The following is a 23,698-nucleotide window of genomic DNA, read 5'->3' as shown; positions in this document are numbered from 1 at the left end:
AGTGAGTCTAAAACTGGCCTTGCTTGGAGGACCCCCTGAAACCTGCTTGCGACCCCCCAGGGAGCCCCGCACCCCTGGTGAGAACCACTGACTTACGAGGAGAGGCTGAGGGAACTGGGCTTATTTAGTCTGCAGAAGAGAAGAGTGAGGGGGATTTGACAGCAGCCTTCATTACCTGAAGGGGGGTTCCAAAGAGGATGGAGCTCGGCTGTTCTCAGTGGTACCAGATGACAGAACAAGGAGCAATGGTCTCAAGTTGCAGTGGGGGAGGTCTAGGTTGGATATTAGGAAACACTATTTCACTAGGAGGGTTGTGAAGCACTGGAATGGGTTACCTAGGGAGGTAGTGGAATCTCCATCCATAGAGGTTTTTAAGGCCCGGCTTGACAAAGCCCTGGCTGGGATGTTGGTGTTGGTCCTGCTTTGAGCAGGGGGTTGGACTAGATGACCGCCTGAGGTTTCTTCCAACCCTAATCTTCATGATTCTATGACAGCCCTTGCCCCAGGTGCCTGCAGTCTGTCATATGAACATGCAGAAAAACGTAGCAACAAGGGAGAATCAAATCCACTCCCGATGTGCGGGGCTATCTCCAGCAGCCTGTCTGTCTGACCCAGAGGAGAACTGCCTCCCCCCTCACTGGCGTGGGGACATGGGTCTTTGGAGGACAAGGGTAAGGCTTGCTGTCCCACTCCAGCCCAAAGGCAGGGGCTCAGAGTGGAGCCTCTGCCATGTCCCAGCCCCCACTGGGCAGAGACTGCACGGGAGTTAAATTGAATACAGCTGAGGACCAGGCTGATCTGGCTTTGGCTCCAGCTCCGTGCAGAGGGAAGATTTATCAGGCCTCCGCTGCTCGGACAGGCCATGTGTTTGTGCTTTAGGGGCACGGCAGCAGGAGGGTGGGGTGATAAATGTATAGCTGGGTGGCCCGATTCCCTTCTCGAGCACCCCACCCTTCCCCCCAGGGAACTAAATGTAGCCAGGCTAGGACGGGCTCTTGGGCTGCTCTGTTAATGAGGCAGGGGGAGAAGGGGGCTGCCCAGGTAGTGCCCACTCCAGCTGCCAGACAGTCACTGGAAAGGTCCCATTAGCTCCGCTGGGGCTGTGCTGTTAATGAGCCCTGGGCTGGAGCTGGTCTGGGAGTCGCTCCGTCACCCCCGGCGGGTGCAGGCTGCCTTGCCATTGCAGTGCTGCGGTGGTGAGGGCCAGGATTCCACTTGGAGGACAGGACCCATCACCTGGCTCGGGAGAGTGTGGCCAGCTGCTGTGCCCTGAGTTAGATCAGCCCTCAGTGACTGGGTGTGATCAGTCCTAGGCAAGAGCAGAGGGGCTTAGGCCTGCTGCTCCATCTCGCCCCAGGCGTGCAGGTGAAATGGCAGAGGGAGAGAGCCCACAACCCCACAGGGCTACTGCATGCAACAGGCCCTTAGAGCCCCAGTGAATATTGTCCCGAGATCAGCTGGCAACTGGGCTTTAGAACCGGGCAGTAAATCTGTTGGGCTCCTGGCACCTGGGGCTCCTGCTTTCCCAGTAGGCACCTTCAGAGACCAACTGAATGACTAGAGGAATTTCCCCTGGTCGCCATCGTCACAGTCTGGCTGGGATTCTAACAACAAGCAGATCCTAGCTAAATGAGCCACCAGGACCTACCCAACGTGCCCCTGAGACTGAAGGGATGGGCAGGTCGGATGGCTTCCCTGCCTTCTGCCACACAGGGCCCGGACTGGCTGGGAGCGAGGCGCTTGTGTGGGATCAAGGAGCAGGGCAGATGCCAACCATATCTCTGGGTGTGGCTCCTGCTTTCCGTGTCTCTCTCCCCTGAAGACCAAGGACAGTCCAAGCACAGGGAGGGCAACCAGAGAGCTGGGGAGACACAAGGGCGAAATGAAACCAAAGCATGCAGCAAATGGGTTAGCAGAGCCCTGTGTAGGGGGACGAGAGGATGGCTATTCCCTGGTGGGGATCAGGGCCCCCTTTAGAAGGAGAGGGGACGTTCACAAGGCCCTGGTGGCTGGGAACTGGATAAATCATCTGCTCCTTGTAAAGCAAAGTGCTTGGAGAGGAGACCTCCAAGGGCCACCTACGCCGGCACTGCAGACAGCACTGTAGGTGGAATCAGTACAGGTGTGACTCCCTAGCATGAGGCTGGAGGCGCTGTCTTTCCCATGAGCCATACAACCCACACTGTCCAGTTGGAGTCCTGAACGATTCGAGGCCGCTTTCCCCAATGCCTGTGTCCCAGCCATGTCCCAACATGGCCAGTCCCATTCTGCCTCCCTAAACTCAGCTGGACAAGGTATTCTTCATTGCCTGCGGTCACCACGGCCTGAACAGCTGCTGCACTCTGCCCCAGAGGTGGCTGCAATTCAGCACTGGGCAGAGCGATGCCCTTTGTAGCTGCGTATCAGTCTCTAAGTCCTGGGGGTCCCACTGCCTGAGCGATGTTCTCGCCATTATCAGAGGAAAGAAAACAACGGCAGAGACCCGATTGCCCTTTGCTCCCCACGGCGCCGGTCTAAGGAAACCCATGTTCTTCCCTCTGACCCCTATTTGCATTGTTTGTATTGCAGCAGTGCCCAGGTTGGCACTCCGGTCGTTGAGCAGAACCCCCAGTGCCACTTGCTGTCTAAACATAACACTGAAAGGTGGCCCCACCCCCAAGAGCTTGAAGTCCAAGTAGAGCGCCCCTGGTGGTGGATCCCAGCAGAGCAGGGCTGAGGCCTGTGGCTGTGGGGGGCGGAGAGGAGCAGGGCTGTGGATGGACTCTTGCCTGTGCTGGATAGTTGGGGGTGTTGCTCTCCAGGGCTGGCCTGGCCTGGGCTGGCCCCAGCTGGCTCAGAAGTAAAGTGGCTTCCCAGTGCCAGGTAACACCACTGGCACAGGAGAAGGGTGTGGCAGGGTGAGCTGACTCTGCCAGGCTGAAGGCAGAAGAGACCACTGGCTCCAGGGAGCAGATTGATGCCCCATTCTCTCCTTCTTTCCCAGGGAACCCAGGAGTGGGAGAGACGCTGCGGGGTGCCGTTCCCGGACAGGATGGTATGTAGCATTTTCTTTCTAAGGCACAAGGGAGTTCCCAGCCCAAGAGCCCTGTGAAATAGCTGGGTCTGGGAGCAAGCCACAGGGGCAGAGACCAGAAAGGCTAATGGGAGAGGCTCAGGGATGCCCGGGGGGGTGCAGTTGGGAGGGAAAGAGATGGGGGCAGAGGAGGAAGTGGGAAGCAATGGAAGGGAAGAAGAGCAAGTCTGCAGGCTCTGCCCCTGCCTGACAGAGCTCCCCTCTGCTTCTCCTTCCTTTCCCCTGATCCCTCGGAAGGACACAGAAGCCAGAGCTGAACTATTGCTTAAATCACCAGCTCCTTCAAGAGTGAAGTGCTTGGCACCAGCGCAGGCCGGCGGGGTGCGGGCTGACCCCAGTGCAGGCTGGCGAGGTGCGGGCTGACCCCAGTGCAGGCTGGTGGAGTGCGGGCCGGGCCCCGGGGCAGGCTGGCGGGGTGTGGGCTGACCCCAGCCCTGGCTGGCGAGGTGCGGGCCAGGCCCCAGTGCAGGCGGGTGGGGTGCGGGCTGACCCCAGCGCAGGCGGGTGGAGTGCAGGCCGGACCGCAGCGCTGGCTGGCGGGGTGTGGGCCGGGCCCCAGTGCAGGCGGGTGGGGTGTGGGCCGGGCCCTAGTGCAGGCGGGCAGGGTGTGGGCTGACCCCAGTGCAGGCCGGTGGGGTGCGGGCCGGGCCCCAGTGCGGGCCGGCGGAGTGCAGGCTGACCCCACCGCTGGCTGGCGAGGTGCGGGCCAGGCCGCAGTGCAGGCGGGTGGGGTGCGGGCTGACCCCAATGCTGGCCGGCGGGGTGCGGGCCAGGCCCCAGTGCAGGCGGGCAAGGTGCGGGCTGACCCCAGTGCAGGCTGGTGGAGTGCGGGTGGGGTGCGGGCCGGGCCCTGGGGCAGGCCGGCGGGGTGCAGGCTGACCCCAGTGCAGGCTGGCGGGGTGCGGGCTGACCCCAGCGCTGGCTGGCAAGGTGCGGGCCGGGCCCAAGTGCAGGCGGGTGGGGTGCGGGCTGACCCCAGTGCAGGCGGGTGGGGTGTGGGCCGGGCCCCGGGGCAGGTGGGTGGGGTGTGGGATGACCCCAGTGCAGACGGGCAGGGTGTGGGCTGACCCCAGTACAGGCCGGCGGGGTGCAGGACGGACCCCAGCGCAGGCGGGCGGGGTGCGGGCCGGGCCCCGGGGCAGGTGGGTGGGGTGCGGGCTGACCCCAGTGCAGGCAGGTGGGGTGTGGGCCGGACCCCAGCGCAGGCGGGCGGGGTGTGGGCTGACCCCAGTGCAGGCCGGTGGGGTGTGGGTGGGGTGCAGGCCGGGCCCCAGCGCAGGCGGGCGGGGTGCGGGCTGACCCCAGCACAGGCGGGCGGGGTGCGGGCAGGACCCCAGGGCAGGCGGGCGGGGTGTGGGCTGACCCCTGCGCTGGCAGGCGGGTTGCGGGCTGGCCCCAGCGCTGGCGGGAGAGGTGCGGGCTGGCCCCAGTGCAGGTGGGCAGTGTGCGGGCAGGCCCCTGCGCAGGCGGGTGGGGTGCAGGCGGGCCCCACTGCAGGCGGGCGGGGTGGGGGCTGACCCCAGCGCAGGCGGGCGGGGTGGGGGCTGACCCCAGCGCAGGCGGGCGGGGTGCGGGCAGGCCCCTGCGCAGGTGGGCGGGGTGCGGGCTGGCCCCAGCGCAGGCGGGCGGGTTGCGGGCTGGCCCCAGCGCAGGCGGGCGGGGTGCAGGCGGGCCCCACTGCAGGCGGGCACGGGCACAGGCCAGCCACAGTGCAGACGTCATGACCAGGGGATCATGATTCCCGGCATGGTGACGCCTGTGGCTGCTGCCCTCGGGACAGTGTGTGTAAGCCGGGCTCCAGCCCCACTTCATCCTCTGCAGAGAGGAGCTGAGAGCGGGCCCAGGGGTCGGGGGGAGCTGGAGTGAGGCCAGTGGTGGGTAGGAGCATTCCCAATCCTGCAGCCGGAGGAAGGGGAGGTGCAGTGCCCCGATGGGGGTTTCCCCAGGTGATCGCCCTGCCCCTGCCTATGGAGTCTGTAGGGTGCCACAGGGCGTGAGGCCTCTGGCCTGGCATTGAGCTGACCAGATCCTGTCTAGAACGTTTCACTAAGTGAGATGTGCGCATCCTGGGTTGGGTGTGGGCACTGGTTGGCTTGGGACAATGAGACACAGCCCTTCGCTGCCAGGTCACAGGTTTCCGTGCCCCCAGCTGGGTTCCAGCTGAGAGCCGTTACCTTAAAGCGCCCATGGGCACTGAGTTCTTGGGGGACAGGTGTGCCCCTCAGAATGCCACCCCAGCATGGCCCCGGCAGGTGCGGCTCCGGGGCGAGGGGAGCCTAAGGCTCCCCCATCAGCTGTCTCAGGACGGAGGCTGTGGACACTAAACAGCAGGGGGTGAGGCCCATTGGCAGCGGCCAGCATCGGGTGAGGCTTGTCCCACCGCAGACCGGGGCTGTGGATAGAGGGCTCCCCCACTTGGACCTCTCAGCCCAGCCCCTTACACCTCTTCCAAGCTCCACTCCCGTTGGTTTCTGACTGTGGCAGCCGCACCGCAATCCATTGCCCAGGGACGTGGCCATCCTCCTCCTTGGTTCGGATTGGGGGTTAGGATCCCTGGGGTTGCCCGTAGAGGTACCTTGCTCTCCTTCTGTATTTCCAAGGAGGCACAGCCCCTGGCAAATGCTGCACTGGCACTTAACTGGGTATTTCCTTTTGCTCTTTCTGTTGCAGGGAAACCAGGGCCCCAAGGACCCCCAGGCCCATCGGGTCCCAAGGGAAATGCTGGGAGCCAGGGGCCATCAGGAATCCCTGGAGCCAAGGGTCCCGCTGGACCGCCAGGTGAGTCTTGGACACAGGGCACTGCTCCAGGAGCTGGGGGCCACCACGGATCCCTGTACATTGATGCCAACTTTGGACATAGGGGCATCACAACTGCCACCCCGGTCCCTGCAGAGCCCAGACACCTGGCATTGGCTGGCATTTATTTGCAAGCTACACCAGTGCTCAGCGCTTCCTGGCTGGCAGTGGGGGGGAGGTGTAGAGGGAGGAGGAGCCAATCCCAGCTGCACCCTTGCTTTGGCCCTGATCCAAAGCCCTGAACTTTGCAGGCAGGATCCCACTGACACCATAGAATCATCGAATCTCAGGGTTGGAAGGGACCTCAGGAGGTATCTAGTCCAACCCCCTGCTCAAAGCAGGACCAATCCCCAACTAAATCATCCCAGCCAGGGCTTTGTCAAGCCGGGCTTTAAAAACCTCTAAGGAAGGAGATTCCACCACCTCCCTAGGTAACCCATTCCAGTGCTTCACCACCCTCCTAGTGAAATAGTGTTTCCTAATATCCAACCTGGACCTCCCCCACTGCAACCTGAGACCATTGCTCCTTGTTCTGTCACCTGCCCCCACTGAGAACAGCCTAGCTCAGTCCGTCCTCTTTGGAACCCCCCTTCAGGTAGTTGAAGGCTGCTATCAAATCCCCCCTCATTCTTCTCTTCTGGAGACTAAACAATCCCAGTTCCCTCAGCCTCGCCTCATAAGTCATGTGCTCCAGACCCCTAATCATTTTTGTTGCTCTCCGCTGGACTCTTTCCAATTTTTCCACATCCTTCGTGTAGTGTGGGGCCCAAAACTGGACACAGTATTCCAGATGAGGCCTCACCAATGTCGAATAAAGGGGAACGATCACGTTCCTCGATCTGCTGGCAATGCCCCTACTTATACAGCCCAAAATGCCGTTAGCCTTCTTGGCAACAAAAGCACACTATTGACTCATATCCAGCTTCTCATCCACTGTAACCCCTTGGTCCTTTTCTGCAGAACTGCTGCCTAACCATTTGGTCCCTAGTCTGTAGCAGTGCATGGGATTCTTCCGTCCTAAGTGCAGGACTCTGCACTTGTCCTTGTTGAACGTCATCACGTTTCTTTTGGCCCAATCCTCTAATTTGTCTAGGTCCCTCTGTATCCTATCCCTACCCTCCAGCATATCTACCACTCCTCCCAGTTTAGTGTCATCTGCAAACTTGCTGATGGTGCAGTCCACGCCATCCTCCATATCATTAATGAAGATACTGAACAAAACCGGCCCCAGGACCGACTCTTGGGCACTCCACTTGATACCGGCTGCCAACTAGACATGGAGCCGTTGATCACTACTTGTTGAGCCCGATGATCTAGCCAGCTTTCTATCCACCTTATAGTCCATTCATCCAGCCCATATTTCTTTAACTTGCTGGCAAGAATACTGTGGGAGACCATATCAAAAGCTTTGCTAAAGTCAAGGAATAACACATCCATTGCTTTCCCCTCATCCACAGACCCAGTTATCTCCTCATAGAAGGCAATTAGGTTAGTCAGGCATGACTTGCCCTTGGTGAATTCATGCTGACTGTTCCTGATCACTTTCCTCTCCTCTAAGTGCTTCAGAATTGATTCCTTGAGGACCTGCTCCATGATTTTTCCAGGGACTGAGGTGAGGCCGACTGGCCTGTAGTTCCCCGGATCCTCCTTCTTCCCTTTTTTAAAGATGGGCACTACATTCGCCTTTTTCCAGTCATCCAGGACCTCCCCCAATCGCCATGAGTTTTCAAAGATAATGGCCAATGGCTCTGCAATCACATCCGCCAACTCCTTTAGCACCCTCGGATGCAGCGCATCCGGCCCCATGGATTTGTGCTCATCCAGTTTTTCTAAATAGTCCTGAACCACTTCTTTCTCCACAGAGGGCCGGTCACCTCCTCTCCATCCTGTGCTGCCCAGTGCAGCAGTCTGGGAGCTGACCTTGTTTGTGAAGACAGAGGCAAAAAAAGCACTGAGTACATTAGCTTTTTCCACATCCTCTGTCACTATGTTGCCTCCCTCATTCAGTGGGCTCTGGGTCAGGCGTAGCCCAGCCACAGATTTTGCCCCATGGATGATGTTGGCTGGCTGGTCCATGGGGGATGTTCCTTTTCTTGACAGTTTTTTTAGAGCTGGGATGTAGGAATCAGGGCGGGGATCTGTCCTGTCCACCCTCCTCTCTCCAGCTGCTTCAGAAGAAGATACTGGAACCCACCCAGTGGAACACCCCTCCCAGGGGGGAAGAACCTGGCCCCATCGGTTAGAGGTTGGCTCATGCCCTGAAGCAGGAGGATTTGTAGCCCCTCTCTGGTGTAACTGGACGTTCTTCTCATCCAGAGTCATGTCTAACCCGTTTTTACTGCTACTCAGCTCTGAACCTCAGCGCTACCCTTGATATCTTGTGGCAATGAGTTCCCCAGCTACTTATCCATTTCTAGACGAGTATTTCCATGGTCAGTCTTAATTCAGCTGCCTTTCAGTGCCATTGAACGCCCATTTGTCCTTGTGTGTCAAAGGCGGGAGGCTAGGAACGCCTGATTGGCCTTCTGTAGCTTGTTTCCTTGTTCCCCTCTGTCAGAGCCCCTCTCCTTTGTCTCCTCTCAGCAGCCCCAAACCCTTTCAGTCTCGCCTCAGTCAGAATTCTCTGACCATTCACATTGCCAGGCTCTGACACCCCCCGTCTCTATTTCTGCTGTCCCTTTTGGAGGCAGGGCAGCCAGTATGCAGTATCCTAGCTGAGGCCAGCACATTGATTTAGATAAAGGCATTATAACAGTTCCCCTATTTTTCTCCATCCCATTCCTGTTGCATCCTAACGTCTTGGTTGCTTTTCGGACCCCAGCTGTGCATTGAGCAGAGGTCTCTATGGAACTGCCTGTTGTACTTCCCAGGCCTTTCTCCTGAAATGCCACAGTTCATTTGGAACTCAGTTAGATGTGAGTAGTTCAGATCATCCCTCCCAATCGGCAATGCTTTGTGTTTGTCAGCATGGCATTTCCTCTGCTGCCCAATGCCCTCGTGCAGTTTGGTCCCTCTGAATTTCCTCCCAGACCGCTCCAGTCTTCTTCCTCTTGGGTCATCTGCAAAGTGCTGCTGCCTCATTGCTCGACTCCTTTTCCAGGTTATTATATTTATATTATGGTAGCGTCTATGCACCCCAGTCATGGAGCAGGACCCAGTGTGCTAGGTGCTGTACAACCACAGAACACAAAGGCAGTCCCTGTATGTAAGACATTAAACATACATGTCAGTGTGGCCTAGTGAATAGTGCACTGGGCTGGTCTCAGGAGATTTGGGTTCAATTCCCATCTCTGCCGCTGGCCTGCAGGGTGACTTTGGACAAGTCCCTTCCCCACTCAGTGCCTCAGTTTCCCCACCTGTGAAATGGGGATGAGGACACTGACCCTCGATGAAAAGCGCTAGCTAAGAGCTAGGGATTATTACTGTAGCAGACTGCTCCAGCCCTAGCACAGAGCCACGTCGCGCCCTGCGATGACCCTTTACCCAGGTTGGGACTAGGCCATTTAATCCTGCTCCGTCTCTTTGCCACTTTTAGACCCAGGATGGCGCTTTGCCTCTTTCCCTGTCAATTCCTTAATAGGCTCAGGGGGGAGGTCTGACAAAGGATTTGGAAAGTCCAAATCAATGACATCAGCCTAGTCCATGGCCTGCTAATCCTTCCTTGAGGGAGTGCTGCGCCTCCAGGTCAGGGCTGGGGATGCGCACCCAGGGAGCCCCCTGCTCTCAGGGCAGCTTTGGGGGAAGCTCAGGACTGCATGGACAGGGAGATGGACCCTCCCAGGTTAGTGCTGCTGGGAGTGGGGCAGGTTTGCATTGCCATGGAGATGGGATCCCCCGAGCATGGATGGGACGCGGGGGGAAGATCGGCCCCCTCCCTACGAGGCTGAGCGGAAGCCAGCCGGGGGAAGGAGTTCATGCTGGGAGCTGCAGTTGCTCTTGGCAGCATGTCTCGGAGGCCCAGTGGTCTGTGTAACGTTTATTAGGCTTGGAAGGTGTCCAGTGCCATGTCGCTTTGGAGTTAAACGTTAACAACCATCCTCCCCAAGGCCCCACCAGGTCCCCATGCACTGCTCCCTTCCAGCCTTGGCCCCTCACATCTCCTTTCCTTTGTTCTCCACCTCCCTGCATCCTCAAGTCCAGCTCCCGCCTCCTCTTGCTGCATGCTCCCCGTCTTCAGCTGCGATCCGCCACCGGGCCAAGGGCTGGCTGCCGAGCCCTTGATGCCAGTGGGCCCTTCTAATGGCTTGAGGGCAGCTGGATCTCCAGGGAGCACGGGAGCCCTGGGGTCAGCAGAGCTGATCCCTGCCCTGCACCCGGGAGATGGTGGGGCCCACTCCAGGGACTGTGGCTGGAAGCCCCCCTGGCACTGAGCAGCCCACTCCCCATGGAAGTAGGAGCAGCTGAGCATGGCAAGGCAGGTGGGGGGAGCGGGACAGGAACGGGATGGGGTTGCTGAGCCCCCCCCGGGAAGGAAGGAGACCTGCGTGTTGTCTAAGCCCTCCTTTGTCTCTCACTCACTGTGATTCCCCTCGTTCACAATGGGGCATATGGCTTGTCACAAACATGCCAGGGAGGTCTCCCCACCCTGGCAGTGCCAGGGGAGTGACCGGGGCATAGGGAGTCCAACCTAGAGGGTAGAGCCAGAGCCCAGCCTAGTGGTTGGAGCCAGGAACAGAACCAGGCCTGTGGTACAACAGAGCCCAGCACTGCCAGGGCTAGAGCCCACTGCGCACTGACCCCACTGGCTCTAATGGGTGAGGGCGGTGGGCACCCCATGCAGAGCACGGTTTGGCTCCCACCCCTGCATGCAGCCCAGGGAGCATTTCCTCCCCAGGCCAGGAAATCAGCTGGTCAGCAGCTGGGCTTAGGAGGAAGCCAGTGCTAGCTAAGCACGGGGAGCACGGTGGCTTTTACACCTTCCTGTGAAGCATCCAGTGCTGGCTACTGCTGGAAAGGGGAGAGGGGCCTTTGGTACCAGGCTGCAAGAGGGCCAGGGGAGGGAAACAGAGGGGCACACCAGGAGGAAGGGGAAGGGCCATTTCCACCCCTCGCCTTGCCCCGGTTTGCAGCCTCTCTGGACATATATCAGGGCGAAGTGAAGCACAGCTGGGGCCTCTGGCTGCAGAGCCAGCATTCGGAGAACTGCCTCGTCCCCTGCCCGTGCAGGTAGGTCCTCTGGGGCAGGGGTGGGATAAGTCAGGCATCCAGATCCGGGGTATTGAGGACAGTTCGGGGCTCTGCCATTGTGCAGCTTCCTCCAGCCAGGGCTGAGAGAAGGGGATGGCACCCCAATCCCCAAGGCAGCTCCGTCAGCACACGGCAGCTTGGGGTCTGCCCCACACAGCACTGGAGCATGGGAGATGAGCACCTGCTAGCACTGGCTGCCTGGCTGGTGGGGCAGGACTGCCTGGAGCTGGTGGGGCAGGACTGCCGCTGCAGATCTGGCCTCTTCCTCCCACCCAGGCTAAGGAAATACCCACAATGCCTTTCACTCAGGCATGGTCTGTACGAGCACGGCAGCTGTGCTGTGCGGGAAGGGTCCCCGCGTGGTGGCCCTGCCCAGGGGACGCCAGCAACTGTAAAGCAAGAGTTGCTTTTGCTCAGTCCTCAAGATCTTTCCTGCCTTTCTTCTTCCTTCCTAGGCCCCCCGGGGCCGCCAGGGCGGGATGGTGCCAGGGGCATCCCCGGAGAGAAGGGATTTCCGGGCCTTCCAGGGCCCCCGGGACCTCCAGGGCCGCCTGCCCCAGTGGGGCCTACAATATCACGCATCGCTGATCCAAGTAAGTAGCTGGGAGGGAGGGGGGAAGGGACCTGGTTAGAGACAAAGCATGTGCTGGGGGCGCTGGGCTGCAGTGGGGGAGTCAGTAGGGGATGGTCCCAGTATGGCACTCAGGGGAGAGATGAAAGGTCCTGCCCTCCTGTGCTCATTAAAGGCCCTGGCACTTTGCCAGCGAGTCAGTATGAACATGGCTGGGAGCCGGGCAGGCTGGGCTTGATTCCTGGCACCGCTGGCTTTGGCCAAGTGACTGTCCAAGGAGACACCAGATGGGGCTGGAGATGCAGCAGCTCTGCCCTGTCCCTGCCCCCGCCCCCCCAGGTGCTAATGCTAACCAGAGGTGGTGCTGGGAGGGAGCGGGGTTAGATTTCACTCCCCTAGCCCCTCGGAGCTTTCTCTCCACAAATTGTCAGAGAGGGCTCAGTGGAAGGACCCAGCCCCCACATGCCAGCCTTCGTTTGCATGCACGCCCACCGGTACCATTGCTCATCCAGGCACAAACACCCCACACCCTGCCAGACTCGCAATCTGCTCCCCCCACTCAGACCCACGCTGCACCCCTGCCCTCCAGTGCCCACATGTGCAGTGACCCCAGGCAGACAGTGAGACAGGATGGCTGCAGGGCACTGGGACTGGCAGCCCAGGAGAGAATGGCTAGTGCAATACAATGGGTTAGATCATGGATTCTAAAGCGGGGAGTTACCAGCATACCCCCTCTGGGGGCATGAACACACTACAGGGGTTTGTAATCACCTAACCTTCCTTAATAATTTTGTGGGGTGGGATCCCAACCCCCTTTTCTGTTGTGATACAATGAGTCACTGTTGAACTTGGGGGGATGTGTCTAGTGCGGTCCCACAGGAGTCAGTCTGGGTTCGGTACTATTCAATATTTTTATTAATGACTTGTATAGTGGACTGGAGAGGAAGCTTATAACATTTGCAGATAACACCAAGATGGGAGGGGTTGCGAGCACTTCGGAGGACAGGATTAGAATTCAAAATGACCTTGACAAATTAGAGAACTGGTCTGAAATCAAAAAGATGAAGTTCAATAAAGACAAGTGCAAAGTGCTTCACTTAGGAAGGAAAATCAACTGCACAGTGACAGAATGGGCAATAACTGGCTACGCAGCAGTACTGCCGAGAAGGATCGGGGGGTTAGAGTGGATCACAAATTGATTGTGAGTCCCCGGTGTGATGCAGTTGCGAAAAAGCCTATTATCATTCTGGGCTGTATTAACAGGAGTGTCGTATGTAAAAGAGGAGAGGCAATTGTCCCGTTCTACTCAGCACTGGGGAGGCCTCAGCCGGAGCACTGCGCTCACGTCTGGGTGCCCCATGTTAGGGAAGCTGTGGAGAGAGTCCAGAGAAGAGCAACAAAGATGATCAATCTGAGCTATGAGGAAAGGTTAGAAAAACTGGACATGTTTAGTCTTGAGAAAAAAAGGATGGTGGGGGACGACTTGATAAGTCTTCAGATATGTTATTGGCTGTTCTAAAGAAGATGGTGATCAGTTGTTCTCCATGTCCCATGAAGATAGCACAAGAAATGATGGGCGTCATCTGCACCGAGGGAGATTTAGGTTAGATATTAGGGAAATCTTTGTAACTCACGGTTCAGCTCTGGAAAGGGCGTCCAAGGGAGGTTGTCGAATTCCCACCATGGGAGGTTTAAGGACAGGCTGAACAAACACATGTCAGGGACGGGCGTGGTTGACTTGGTCCTGCCTCAGTGCAGGGGCTGCACTTGATGACCTCTCGAGGTCCCTTCAGTTCTGTGATTCTATGGGAGTGTCACTAAAGAGCCGCTGGTTTAGATCACTGGGCCTCAGGGCTCCTGGGTTCTCTTTCTGGCTCAGTGTGATCTGGGGCAAGTGGTTTCCTCTCTCTGTGAAGTACACATTTAACCCTTGCTATTCCTAGTATCTGTATCGCTACACACCACTTTGGGACAGGAAGTGAAGAAGAGTGCTGTCTCCATTTGGAACGGAGGGCAGGAGCTAGCTCCTTACAATAAAGCCCAGCATTGGTTCATTGATAACCTTTTGTGGCTAGGATCTCAGCTTGTGTCTGATGTGACTGAGACACTGTACTGGGGCATGTCCTTGGGACTGGCTTGGGGCACCACCTGCTGCTCTTCCCACAGTGCCTGGGTTTCCCTTGGTGTGGGATCTCTTAGCCAAGCACCAAGCAGGCACCGGCCTCCCCAGACAGTGGGTGTCATTGGGTCCTTGAAGAACCATGTATCTGGAAGCCCTTGCCAGTCACCATGTCGGGCTCTCTGGCACTGAGGCGGGCAGGAGCCGATTCCTGCACTCAGTCAGATGCAGCTAAAAGAGTCCCATTGGACTCGCTCTGTGTCTTACGCCAGCCTCCTAATTGTCCTTTGCCTGATGCTGTAGTTACCCTGCGTTTGCACTAGGTAGCAGCATGCTGACATCACCATGAGTCTTCACAGTGACTGGAAGGAGACAAAAATAATGTGTTTGTGGCCGTGTGGCTGCCTTCTGAGGGTGAAAGACAGCTGGGGAGGGGCTGGCGGAGGATTTTCAAGGGTTTTTCTGCTTAGAAATATCAGAAACGGCAAGTCTGGTCTCCCCCGGCTCTGCTGGAGGTTGTGCTGTGAGCTGTCCCGTTTTCATTAAGGGGCGGGGGACCCTTTCTCCCCGTGTTGGAGTTGGATGAGCTGAGTGGGCGTTGGCGCGCTAGCGGAACGCTCCTGCATAGAGCACAGGGGCAGGCCCTCAGGTTCAGATCCTGGCCCAGCTGCTCAGACGCTAGGGGCTCGAGGGGGAATCACTGTCTGAGGGTCTCTGGCCTGTCAGACTAGCGGATGAAATCCCAGTGCTCATCTTTACTGCCGTGGGATGCCCCAGTTCTCCAGTCAGCCACGAAGTCTCCCAGGTTAGATGAGACTTGATATTTGAATGTAAAATATTAAACCATTCTAGGGCGTCTTTCTCCATCAGAGAAAAGCAAAAAAAAAAAAAAAGAAGGGCCTGAGCCCAACTGTGTGTTTCCTTTGCTTGTCTCATTCCCGCGCTGGGAGCCAGGGTCCCTAGCCCTGCTTCTAGCACTCACAGTCCTCATCAGAGCCTTGGAGTGTGGCCTAGTGAAGCGAGCACTGGACTGGGCCTCCAGAAACATGGCTTCTATTCCCAGCTCTGGCCTGCTGGGCAACCCACTTCCCCTCCCTGTGCCTCAGTTTCCCCTCTGTGAACTGGGGATGATGACGCTGACCTCCTTTGTCCAGCACTGTGAGACTTCCTGATGACAAGTGCTGGGTGTGAGCTAGGTGGTGTTATTACTTCAGTCTGTACCCAGGCGGACTGCCACCCCTCACGCAGTGCACAGCCCTCAGGGAGCGGAGCTGTGCCAGCGAGGTGACCCGGCCCCAGGAACTATTGCAGCAGCAGCACCTGTAGCAGCGTCAGCACTGCGCTGATGTGACTTCACTGGGCAGGTGCCAGTGCCTGAAGCCATGACTCAGGGCTGCTGACGAGGAGCGGGAGCCTTAGCTGTACCTCAGCTAGAGGTGTTAACCCCTTCACTGCTGCAGGTCCGGCGTGTGAGCGGTCGCTGTAGTGGGGCCTGCCTGGGCAGTCCCGAGGGAATGTCAGCAGGAGACCAGGGGTCATCTCCAGCTGGGTCCCTCCATGTGACAAGGGGCACAAGGCAAGGCAAGGACTCGGATCCTGGGCGTCTCCTCTGCGCTGGGTCCCAGATCAGTGGCCTTGTCTGGCTGGGAGGGAGGCAGAGCAGGGGGGCCAGGCTGTCCCTCAGCTGAGACCTGTGTAGAGCACCCCCAGCAGACGCTCCCCTTCCATGACTGCAGGTTCCAGTGCATACATTTAATATAGGCCCTTGTCCTCGATTGGATTGGCCTGCTCTGCCCCCTAGTGGCCAGATTTAGCAGCCCACCTCCACGAGCTAAAGTGCAGCTTCTGGACACATGCTAAACTAAAACCACTTGGCTTGGGCACAGATCAAACCATTTCTGGGCAAGGCTTCCAGCTGCATGTGCGCCCATGCCGGTCCAACGGTGTCCGTGTGCCTCTGCAGACAATAGTACCCCACTCTTGTATCGCTCTTTTCAGTGGTTGATCTCAAAGGGTGTTACAGAGGAAGGCAATAGCATTATCCCCATTTTATAGAGCAAGTGACTTTTTCAAGGTCACCCAGAAGGTTAGTGGCAGATCAGGTAACAGAACCCAGATCTCCTGAGTCCCCGTCCAGTGCCCTCGCCACTTGGCCACATGTATGGAGCTGGGCATGCATGTCTGAATGTGCAGGGATGGGTATATGTGTCTGAACGAGGACTGCCAGGCATGGCAGTCAATGCCTATGGACTACACGGGCAAAGTGTGTGTGATTCAGACAGCGGCTGGAGCATTGAGAAGAGCCTGCCGCTCAGTCAGTGGGAGAGGCTTGTGCCGAAGGCCCGTGCCTGACCCCTGCTGGTAACCATGGTGCCTGTGCATGCTGGCACGTGCGGGCGTGAGTCTGATCAGCTGTGTCTCCAAGTGGCTGGCTGGCTGCTGTGTCCCTGCTGTGCCCTCTGCCCAGATCTCGTTGAGCGAACGGCTGGACTGGGCCCAGTTTGGTGTGCAGTTGGCCCACGCTCAGGGATGTTGGGCCCATTTCACTGTGGCTCCAGGAGGAAAAGGGGGCTCTTCAGAGTCCTTATACGCCAGCACTGCCTGGCAGTCTCCTCTAATCTCTCCTCCCTCCATGTCCCAGGGGACCCGCTTCTGTCAAACACCTTCACTGAATCTGGCAGCGTTGGCACCATGGGGCCTGCGGGACCCCCAGGGCCTCCAGGGCCAATGGGTAAGTTCCCCTCCTCTCTGTTCCTCACTGGAGCCCTGATATCCAGGTAGCTGGTTACCCCAGCCAGTGGAGGTCTCCCTCCAGTTCCCCACGGCCTCCACGGGGCTTTATGGGATGGATTTTGCCCAGGACAAGGCTGGCACAAGGGATTCCAAGCTGAGGGATACACATCTCATAGGAATGTGCCGCCAACTGATGGGTGTAACAGCAGGGATATGAGCCTGGTGCTGCCAGCTGAGGGGGTGCCACCCCCGGGGTGCCACTGAGCCACCTGACCCACCAGCCTGGGCTCCCTTTACGCTGTACTGCTACGCAGCCTATCAAGCCCTTCCCCAGGCTTCAGACTGCACTTTACCAGCACACGTACAAGTAAGGGGGGACACAGATGCTGAGATCAGCTCTGCATGGGGAGGCTCAGCTAAGGAACTGCCCAGTACTCAAGTGCACCCCCCCCCTCTAGAGTGTAGACCCCAAATTGCACCATCTTGTGCTGCACAGAGAACTGTACCGCATCAGCTCGTGAAATTCGCCCCTTCCTTCAATGTGGAAAGAGATGCAACAGCTTTCTGCCCCAAGTACTGAGTTCCACACACTGGTCTTAAACAAAACAAAACAAGTTTATTAACTACAAAGGAGAGATTTGAAGTGATTATAAGGGATAGCAACAGATCAAAGCTGATTACCCAGCAAATAAAACAAATAGGCAATCTAAGCTTAATAGACTAAAGAAATTGGAAATGTGTAACAAATTCTCGCCCTAAATGTTGTTTTAGGCAGATTGCAGAAGTTCTTGAAGGCAAACTGCACTTGCCTGCAGCTTAAAGCTCCAGGAATTCGTCACAGGCCAGACAATTCTCTAGCCTGGCTTCAGCCCTTCTCCCCTAGTTCTGTCTTTTTTTTTCCTTGGGTGTTTCCAGCAGTTCTCTTTCTTGGGCGGGGAGTCAGTGAAGAACAAACCATGTTGATGTCACTCCCCTGCCTTAATTAGTTTTTGCATATGGTGGGAATCCTTTGTCTCCCAGTTCGATTCCCACACTAGCATTATGATGGAGTCCAGTACCAGGGGACTTGGTCACATGTCCCTGTAGGGCTACCACAGCCATGACTCAGAGACTGTTTGCAGCGTCCCCAGGAAGGCTTCCCAGTGGGAGAGTAGCATCTTCTAAGACCTAGTGTTCTCCCTAATGGCCTATCCTAGCCAGCCTTCTAGACTGATTGCATGCTGCCTAGTGGGCATTCCCCAGGTGTACACACATTTGTAATAGATACATAGACAATATTCCTAACTTCAGATACCAAAATGATTCATGCATGCAAATCAGATAATCATATTCAGTAAATCAGAACCTTTTCAATGATATGTCACATGCCTTATCTTGCACAAAATACATCATAATTATGCCATACTCATATCATAATATTATTATGAAGAATATGGGGCGTAATGACACAGTGTGTTCTGCTCCTCTTGTTCCAGGTCCTCTGGGCCCCCCAGGGCCAGTCGGGCTGCCAGGCCCTCCAGGGCACGATGTAAGTGCTGTATCTGGAAGAGAAGAGGCAGGGGGCACGGGGAGCGGCCCATGGGGTGGGGGACAGGGCCTGAGTATCTCATCTCTCCTGTTGGGGTGGGTACATGATCTGCTGCCCCAGGTCACCCCTTCCCTGAGTCACAAGACCCCTTCTCCCTTCCCCATGGCACTCAAGAACTGCCTTCCCTCTCCTGGATACCCAAGAACCCCCCATCGCCTGGGCATCTGGAGCCAGCCCCTTCCAATGGGTCCAGCTAGGCTGTGGCCAGGCTGGGGAGAGCAGCCCCTGAAACCAGGATGCTGATCCTGTCGTTGTTGTGCAGGGTTTACCCGGAGCGCCAGGTGCTGACGGAGCCAGCGGTCCCCCAGGGGAGAAAGGAGACAGAGTGAGTGACCCCCAGCCCCTGCCATGCGGCTAGTAGCCGGGGCTGTGCTTGAGAGGACGGGGTTGCAGAGGAGTGCACGGGGCAAGGCTGAGGGCAGGGCAGTGGTGGAGCAGGGGCGTCCTGCCTTTGAAATGCCAGGTGCAGACTCTGGTGTTGCTCTGGGCCGGGCCAGCAGGCACTGCCTATGTCTTGCAGGGCCTGGGACCAGCCAGCCCCCTGCCACCTGACCGCTTCCTGGGCCGTTGCCAGAGGCTGGAGCCCAGCCCTGGTGGGTGGAGTGGTTGCCACTCACAGGAGCAGCTCTGTGGCCGTCCCGTGGGGCAGAGCGCAGACCCTTCGCTCTCAGACTGGTGTCCTGTCCAGGGGCCTGTCTGAGATGAGGTGGGTTGCCGGACACATGCCTCTGTCTCTGCCACTATGACCGGCTTCTTCACTGGCAGCTTGGGCAGAGAGGCCATGGAGACAACGTTCCCCTCCTGGGGCAGGCTTGGGCACAGAGGCAGGGACAGTGTCGGGGCTCCATAGGGGACCCCTTCCACCTCCAAGGCCGGCAGTGCCGCCTCCACCAGCAGAGGGAGAAAAACGGCTCTCCCCATCCATCCATTCCCAGGCTGTGCCCTCCACCCTGGGGATGGCCGAGACCATTCTCAGGCTCACGGGGCCTGCGGCTGCTCCACTGTGGGTGATGCTGTGCCAGATGAACAGGCACACGAGGGGCCGGGGTCTGCCCAACGGCCATGTGCTGGCCCACTGCTCCTTACTCTGAGGCCTGGCTGTCTCTGAGATGCCGGAGGGGCTGGGGCAGCGGGCCAGGCCACAGCCAGTCACTCGCCTTCTCCTTCTCTCTCTAGGGCCCTCCTGGCTCTCCTGGGAGCAGAGGCCTGGACGGGGAACATGTATGTTGTGGGGCTTGATCCCTCAAATCCATTCCAGTGCTCTGTATGCTGGAGGGAGTCCCTGATCCAAGGTTCCAGCGCCCCACGGCCTACATGGGGAGGGGCCTCTCCTCATGCCCCTCACCCCAGAGCCCCCAACCCACACCCAGAGCCCCGCGCCCCAGGCAGGGAGTGTGCTGTCTGTACCCCCTCACCCCAGACCCCTCCGCCCCACGCTGGCAGAGGCTTTCTGTGCCCCCTCCCCCCAGAGCTCTCTGCCCCACACTGGGAGACGGCTGTGTGTTCCCCATCTCCCCCAGAGCCCCCTGCCCCAAGCTGGGAGAGGGCTATGTGTTCCCCATCTCCCCCAGTGCCCCCTGCCCCACGCTGGGAAGGGTTCAGTTGGCCTCTGTGGGTCTGTTACACATTGGAGGGAGGATGGGTGCCAAGGCCAGAGTCCCAGCTTGGGCAGGAGTTGATGCCAACTGATTGCTCATCCCAGGGTGTCCCCTGTTCTGTGGGAAGGGGCCTGCCTGGGGGTGGGGAAAGGGAAGATGTCCCTCCTCATGCTGGGGGGTGCCCTGTGCTCTCCACTCTGGGGAAGGGGAGATCCTTCCTGTACGCCCCTCCCAGCAGGCCTCTTCTGTCCCCTCCGCCCAGGCTTCTCATCCTCGAGTGCCCCTTGGGTCAGCCATCCTGGGCTGGCTCCGGCTCATGCTGGCATCTCTCTTGTCTCTGTTTCAGGGGCAGCTGGGTCCAAAAGGCGAACAGGGGGACAAAGGCACCTGGGTAAGCACAGGGCACCAGCCACTCACTCACCCACTGCTGTTCTGCACACTGCACCCAGCCCTGGCACCAGCCTCCCGGGCTTTGCATTGCAGCATCCTGCCACGACCCCTCAGCCCCATAGACAGAGCCTGCTCTGCCAGGCTCCATGGGCCTGGTGCGGCCCCAGCTCCAGAGAGCAGGGCACAAAGCCAGAGGCAGTGCTGGGGTCTCCCTTTGGCATCCCTGGTTAACGCGGTGTCCCATGTGGAGGGGACGGGACCACAGAGCCCCTTCTCTCCCCTCATGGCATAGTAGCTGCTTAGAACCCCCCTGCCCTGCCCTGCCCTGTCCTCAGGCGCCATCTCCTAGGAGAGCAGAAACCCTGCCCAGCGTGAAGCCCTGGGCTCCCTAGAGCCTGCAGGGTCCAGCCCCCGGCCCTGGCGCTGTGGCGTTGCGCGTTCCATCCCCCTCACAATGGAAATGCCCCTGGCAGGGCCGTGGCCAGGAGCTCCCTCCTCCCACCAGTCTCTGGACCTGGCCCCTTCCATGGGGTGCCCAGCACGACACCCAGCTAATTCTGGGCCTTTCCACTGCCATCGCTGCCAGGCGGGGCATGGTGGAGGAAAGCTTCGGGCCCCTTCCAGCCTGACCTCGCCCCCCAATCCTGAACCAGGCTCCAGCCTGGGCCTCCCCAAGACCTGTGCTGCCTGTCGCCTCTCGTACACAGACACATCTGCAGCTGGCCACGCCTTCGGCCCTGGCTGCTGCAGGGGGGCTCGCCATGGGGTGAAAGGTCAGGGGTGCCGTTCCGAGCTGCCCGGCGGGGCGGGGCTTGGCATAGGTGCAAGGAGAGGAAGTGGCTGCCGGGGTGGGGAAGCCGCATGGGTGGATGTTGGTGGTGTAGCTCCGAAGAGGGGACGGGCTGCTGGGATCTGCCAGGCTGCCACCGGGATGGCACCGCGGAGGGGAATTAATGACGCTGGCAGGTTGTGGCTTGTGGCATGGAGCCAAAGGCCATGGCTTGTTTCCCCTCACCTGCTCCAGCCTAGGGGGGACATGGTGGCAGCCCAGACTGAGCACCCTGGTCCCTCTGGAGCTCAGCCCACGTCCCATCCACCTTTCTCTCTTTCTGTCTCTCGTGCTCCATTTCTTCCCCACCCCCTCCCCCCGGGATGTTTCCCATCATCACCCCCCATCCCTGGGGCCCACTCCTCAGCCCTTCCGCTCTCGGGGCCGTGTCTGGCTGGAGGCACTGGCACCTCCCACTTCTATCCCTTTGCGCAAAGCTGGAGAGGCCTCTCTGGGGATGGGGGCAGGGGCCAGCGCCAGGGGCCCGGCTCACAGGACGGGACCCCACCAGGCCAGTGCGAATATTAGTGCCTATGGTGAAGCTGGGTCTGTCCCCGCAGTGCCTGGACTGTGTGGAGCCGCAGGGCAGGCTGGCCCAGAGAAGTGGGCGGTGCCAGGGCTTCCGGCCCCCCTCGCCCTGGTTGTGGGGTTAGCGATTGATACAGCTGTGGGAACCTCTCTTTACATGTCTCTCCATCTGCCTGCTGGCTGCCGTGAGTCCTGCTACTAACCCGCAGCATGCACCCTCCTGCCCCCTGCTCCGCCCCGGCACAAGGCTAGCAGCTGTCCTGTGCTGCTGGGACAGCCCTGCCCCCCCCCCCCCGCCCACTGGCTGACAGGTACCAGCTAGCTCCTCTTTGTCCCCAGACCGCATGCCCCCAGCCCCCGTCTCTACCACCCCCTCCCTGCACTTGGGAGAGCCCCGCACACGGCCCTGGCTGGCGCCTGACCCCCACGCTCTGCTGCACCCTGGCAGTGAATCTCGGTGGGCAGCGGAGGACGAGGGGCGGTTGGGTTGGGGAGCAGGAACAGAGGAGATCTGCTCTGGGTGTCTCCCCTGCCCCGGCCCAGGGACATGCCCTGGGCACTTGGATGCTCAAGAAGCCAGGAGGGATTGCAGGGGCTGCAGCAGCATCCAACCCTCCAAAGCCCAGAACCAGCTTGGCCCTGAGGGGAGCCGAAGTCACCAGGGGCACAGGGAGCATCTGGCTTGAGGGGCGCTGCCCTGGGGCTGGGGGAGCCCTAAAGCTTCCCCAGCAGGCCCTGCCAAGGCCAGCCCTGGAGTAGGGATTGAGGAGAGACCTCCAGGGTGCGTGCTGGGCTCATGCTGCAGCGCCAGCCCAGGCTCACTGGCTGCCCTTGTTCCAGCCCCTGGGGCAGCCCAGAACAGGGAGTGTGGAGCGGTGTCCCCACTCCCACCCCCAAAGCTGCACCATTGCCAGAGGCCCCATGGGGAGTGGCGTCAGCAGCAAGTTTCAGGAGCGCTTGGGCCAGGCCAGGCCACCCGGCAGCTCCCATCGGCCTCACTGGTGGCTGTGGGTGCCCAGTGCCTTGGAGAGCCCTGGGCAGCGCGGGCTGGGAGCTGGGGAGCCCCAGGGTCTCTCTGTGTGCAGCAGCCTCAGCGCAGACACCCGTTTATGTACCAGGCTCCTGTCTGTGTCGTGCTGCTGCAGCTCCCGCTAGAGCCAGGGGCCTGAGCCCTAGGGGTGGGAGGAGACTTGTCCCGGCTTGAACCCCATCAGCTGACACAGCCAGGAGATAAAATGGGGGTCTTGAGGTGCAGGCCCCCTGATGGCAGCCCCAGGGTGAGAATCCTGGTGTGGCCCAACAGCGGCCCCTGCAGGCCAGCATGAGCACTGCGACTCCCAGTTATTCCCACTTGGGGACTAACAAAGATGAATGAGGGGCGCAGTGCAGGGCCCCCAGGAGTAGAGCTCCCCACTCCTCGCGGCAGGGCTTTGCCAGGGTCCTTGTGGGACAGGAGAGCTGTGCTTTGGAGCCAGAACAGGCAGCAGTTTAGACTGCTTCAAAGGCTACTGCATTTCCTGAGCCCCCCAAAGCCCTGGCAGGCTGCGCACTCAGCAGTCACTTTCCCCAGGCTCTGAAATGCAGCCAGCTCTGGGCTAGGCATGGCAGCCATGCTGCACAATGGGACCGTGGGGCTAGCTGGATGGGACAGACTCGCACCTGCAGGGGTGGGGGGAAGGGGCAGGGGATAGTGGCCAGCAATGGGATTCAGCCAGGGCGCTGCTGCTCAGTCTGGGTCTTATGCCCTTTCCAGGTCCCCCGTGGGCTGACCTAGCTCTTCCCTCCCCAGCGGCATCTGTGTTTGTCATGAGCTGTGCCATGGGAATGCTGCATACTGTCCACCCAGCCCAGCCTGCTCCCTGAGGCACAGCATGTGCATGCCTGTTATGTCAGTGCCCAGCTGGGCGGGAGGAGCTTTATAACCAGCTGCCCACACCCCCTTGAGAGAGGGCGACTGGGCTGTTCATCCCTCTTCTTCCCCTCTCCCCCACTTTGCCTGAGGTCCCGGGGGTCGGAGGGCACCCGCGGGCATTCCCTTCACGGCTGGATCTGTCTCTTTCGTCCACAGGGGGAGGGGTTACACCAGCTCCGAGAGGCTTTGAAGATTTTAGCTGAGAGGGTTTTAATCTTGGAAACAATGATTGGGCTTTATGGTGAGTAGAGACAGACAGAAGGACAGAATTCCAGGCTGCTGGTGTGGGGCTGAGCTCCCAGCGAGGGGCAGGGCAGGACGCGGGAGGGCCCACGCACGCTGCCACCAAACAAACAGTGCTCCCTGCTTCCAGC

General features: G+C 59.2%; 1 protein-coding gene across 33 annotated transcripts in view; it reads left to right on the top strand.

Annotated features, from left to right (window-relative positions):
• Nucleotides 1-23,698, top strand: part of EMID1 (EMI domain containing 1) — a 106,048-nt gene that overhangs the window by 77,155 nt on the left and 5,195 nt on the right. For 16 of the 33 annotated variants that reach the window (XM_065568195.1, XM_065568196.1, XM_065568208.1 and 13 more), the window contains 8 exons: nt 2,984-3,034; nt 5,744-5,851; nt 11,512-11,649; nt 16,388-16,477; nt 17,955-18,007; nt 18,330-18,392; nt 19,244-19,288; nt 20,012-20,056. In XM_065568195.1, coding sequence (XP_065424267.1) covers nt 2,984-3,034; nt 5,744-5,851; nt 11,512-11,649; nt 16,388-16,477; nt 17,955-18,007; nt 18,330-18,392; nt 19,244-19,288; nt 20,012-20,056 — 593 coding nt within the window. Of the gene's footprint in view, nt 1-2,983; nt 3,035-5,743; nt 5,852-11,511; nt 11,650-16,387; nt 16,478-17,954; nt 18,008-18,329; nt 18,393-19,243; nt 19,289-20,011; nt 20,057-21,444; nt 21,598-23,480; nt 23,566-23,698 lie in introns of those variants that run through there. The other 17 variants (XM_065568209.1, XM_065568210.1, XM_065568215.1 and 14 more) reach the window with 6 other exon arrangements.

Source organism: Chrysemys picta, chromosome 15, assembly GCF_011386835.1.
Source record: "Chrysemys picta bellii isolate R12L10 chromosome 15, ASM1138683v2, whole genome shotgun sequence".
NCBI classification, from domain to species: domain Eukaryota; kingdom Metazoa; phylum Chordata; order Testudines; family Emydidae; genus Chrysemys; species Chrysemys picta.
This window is presented reverse-complemented; position numbering and strand designations above follow the sequence as displayed.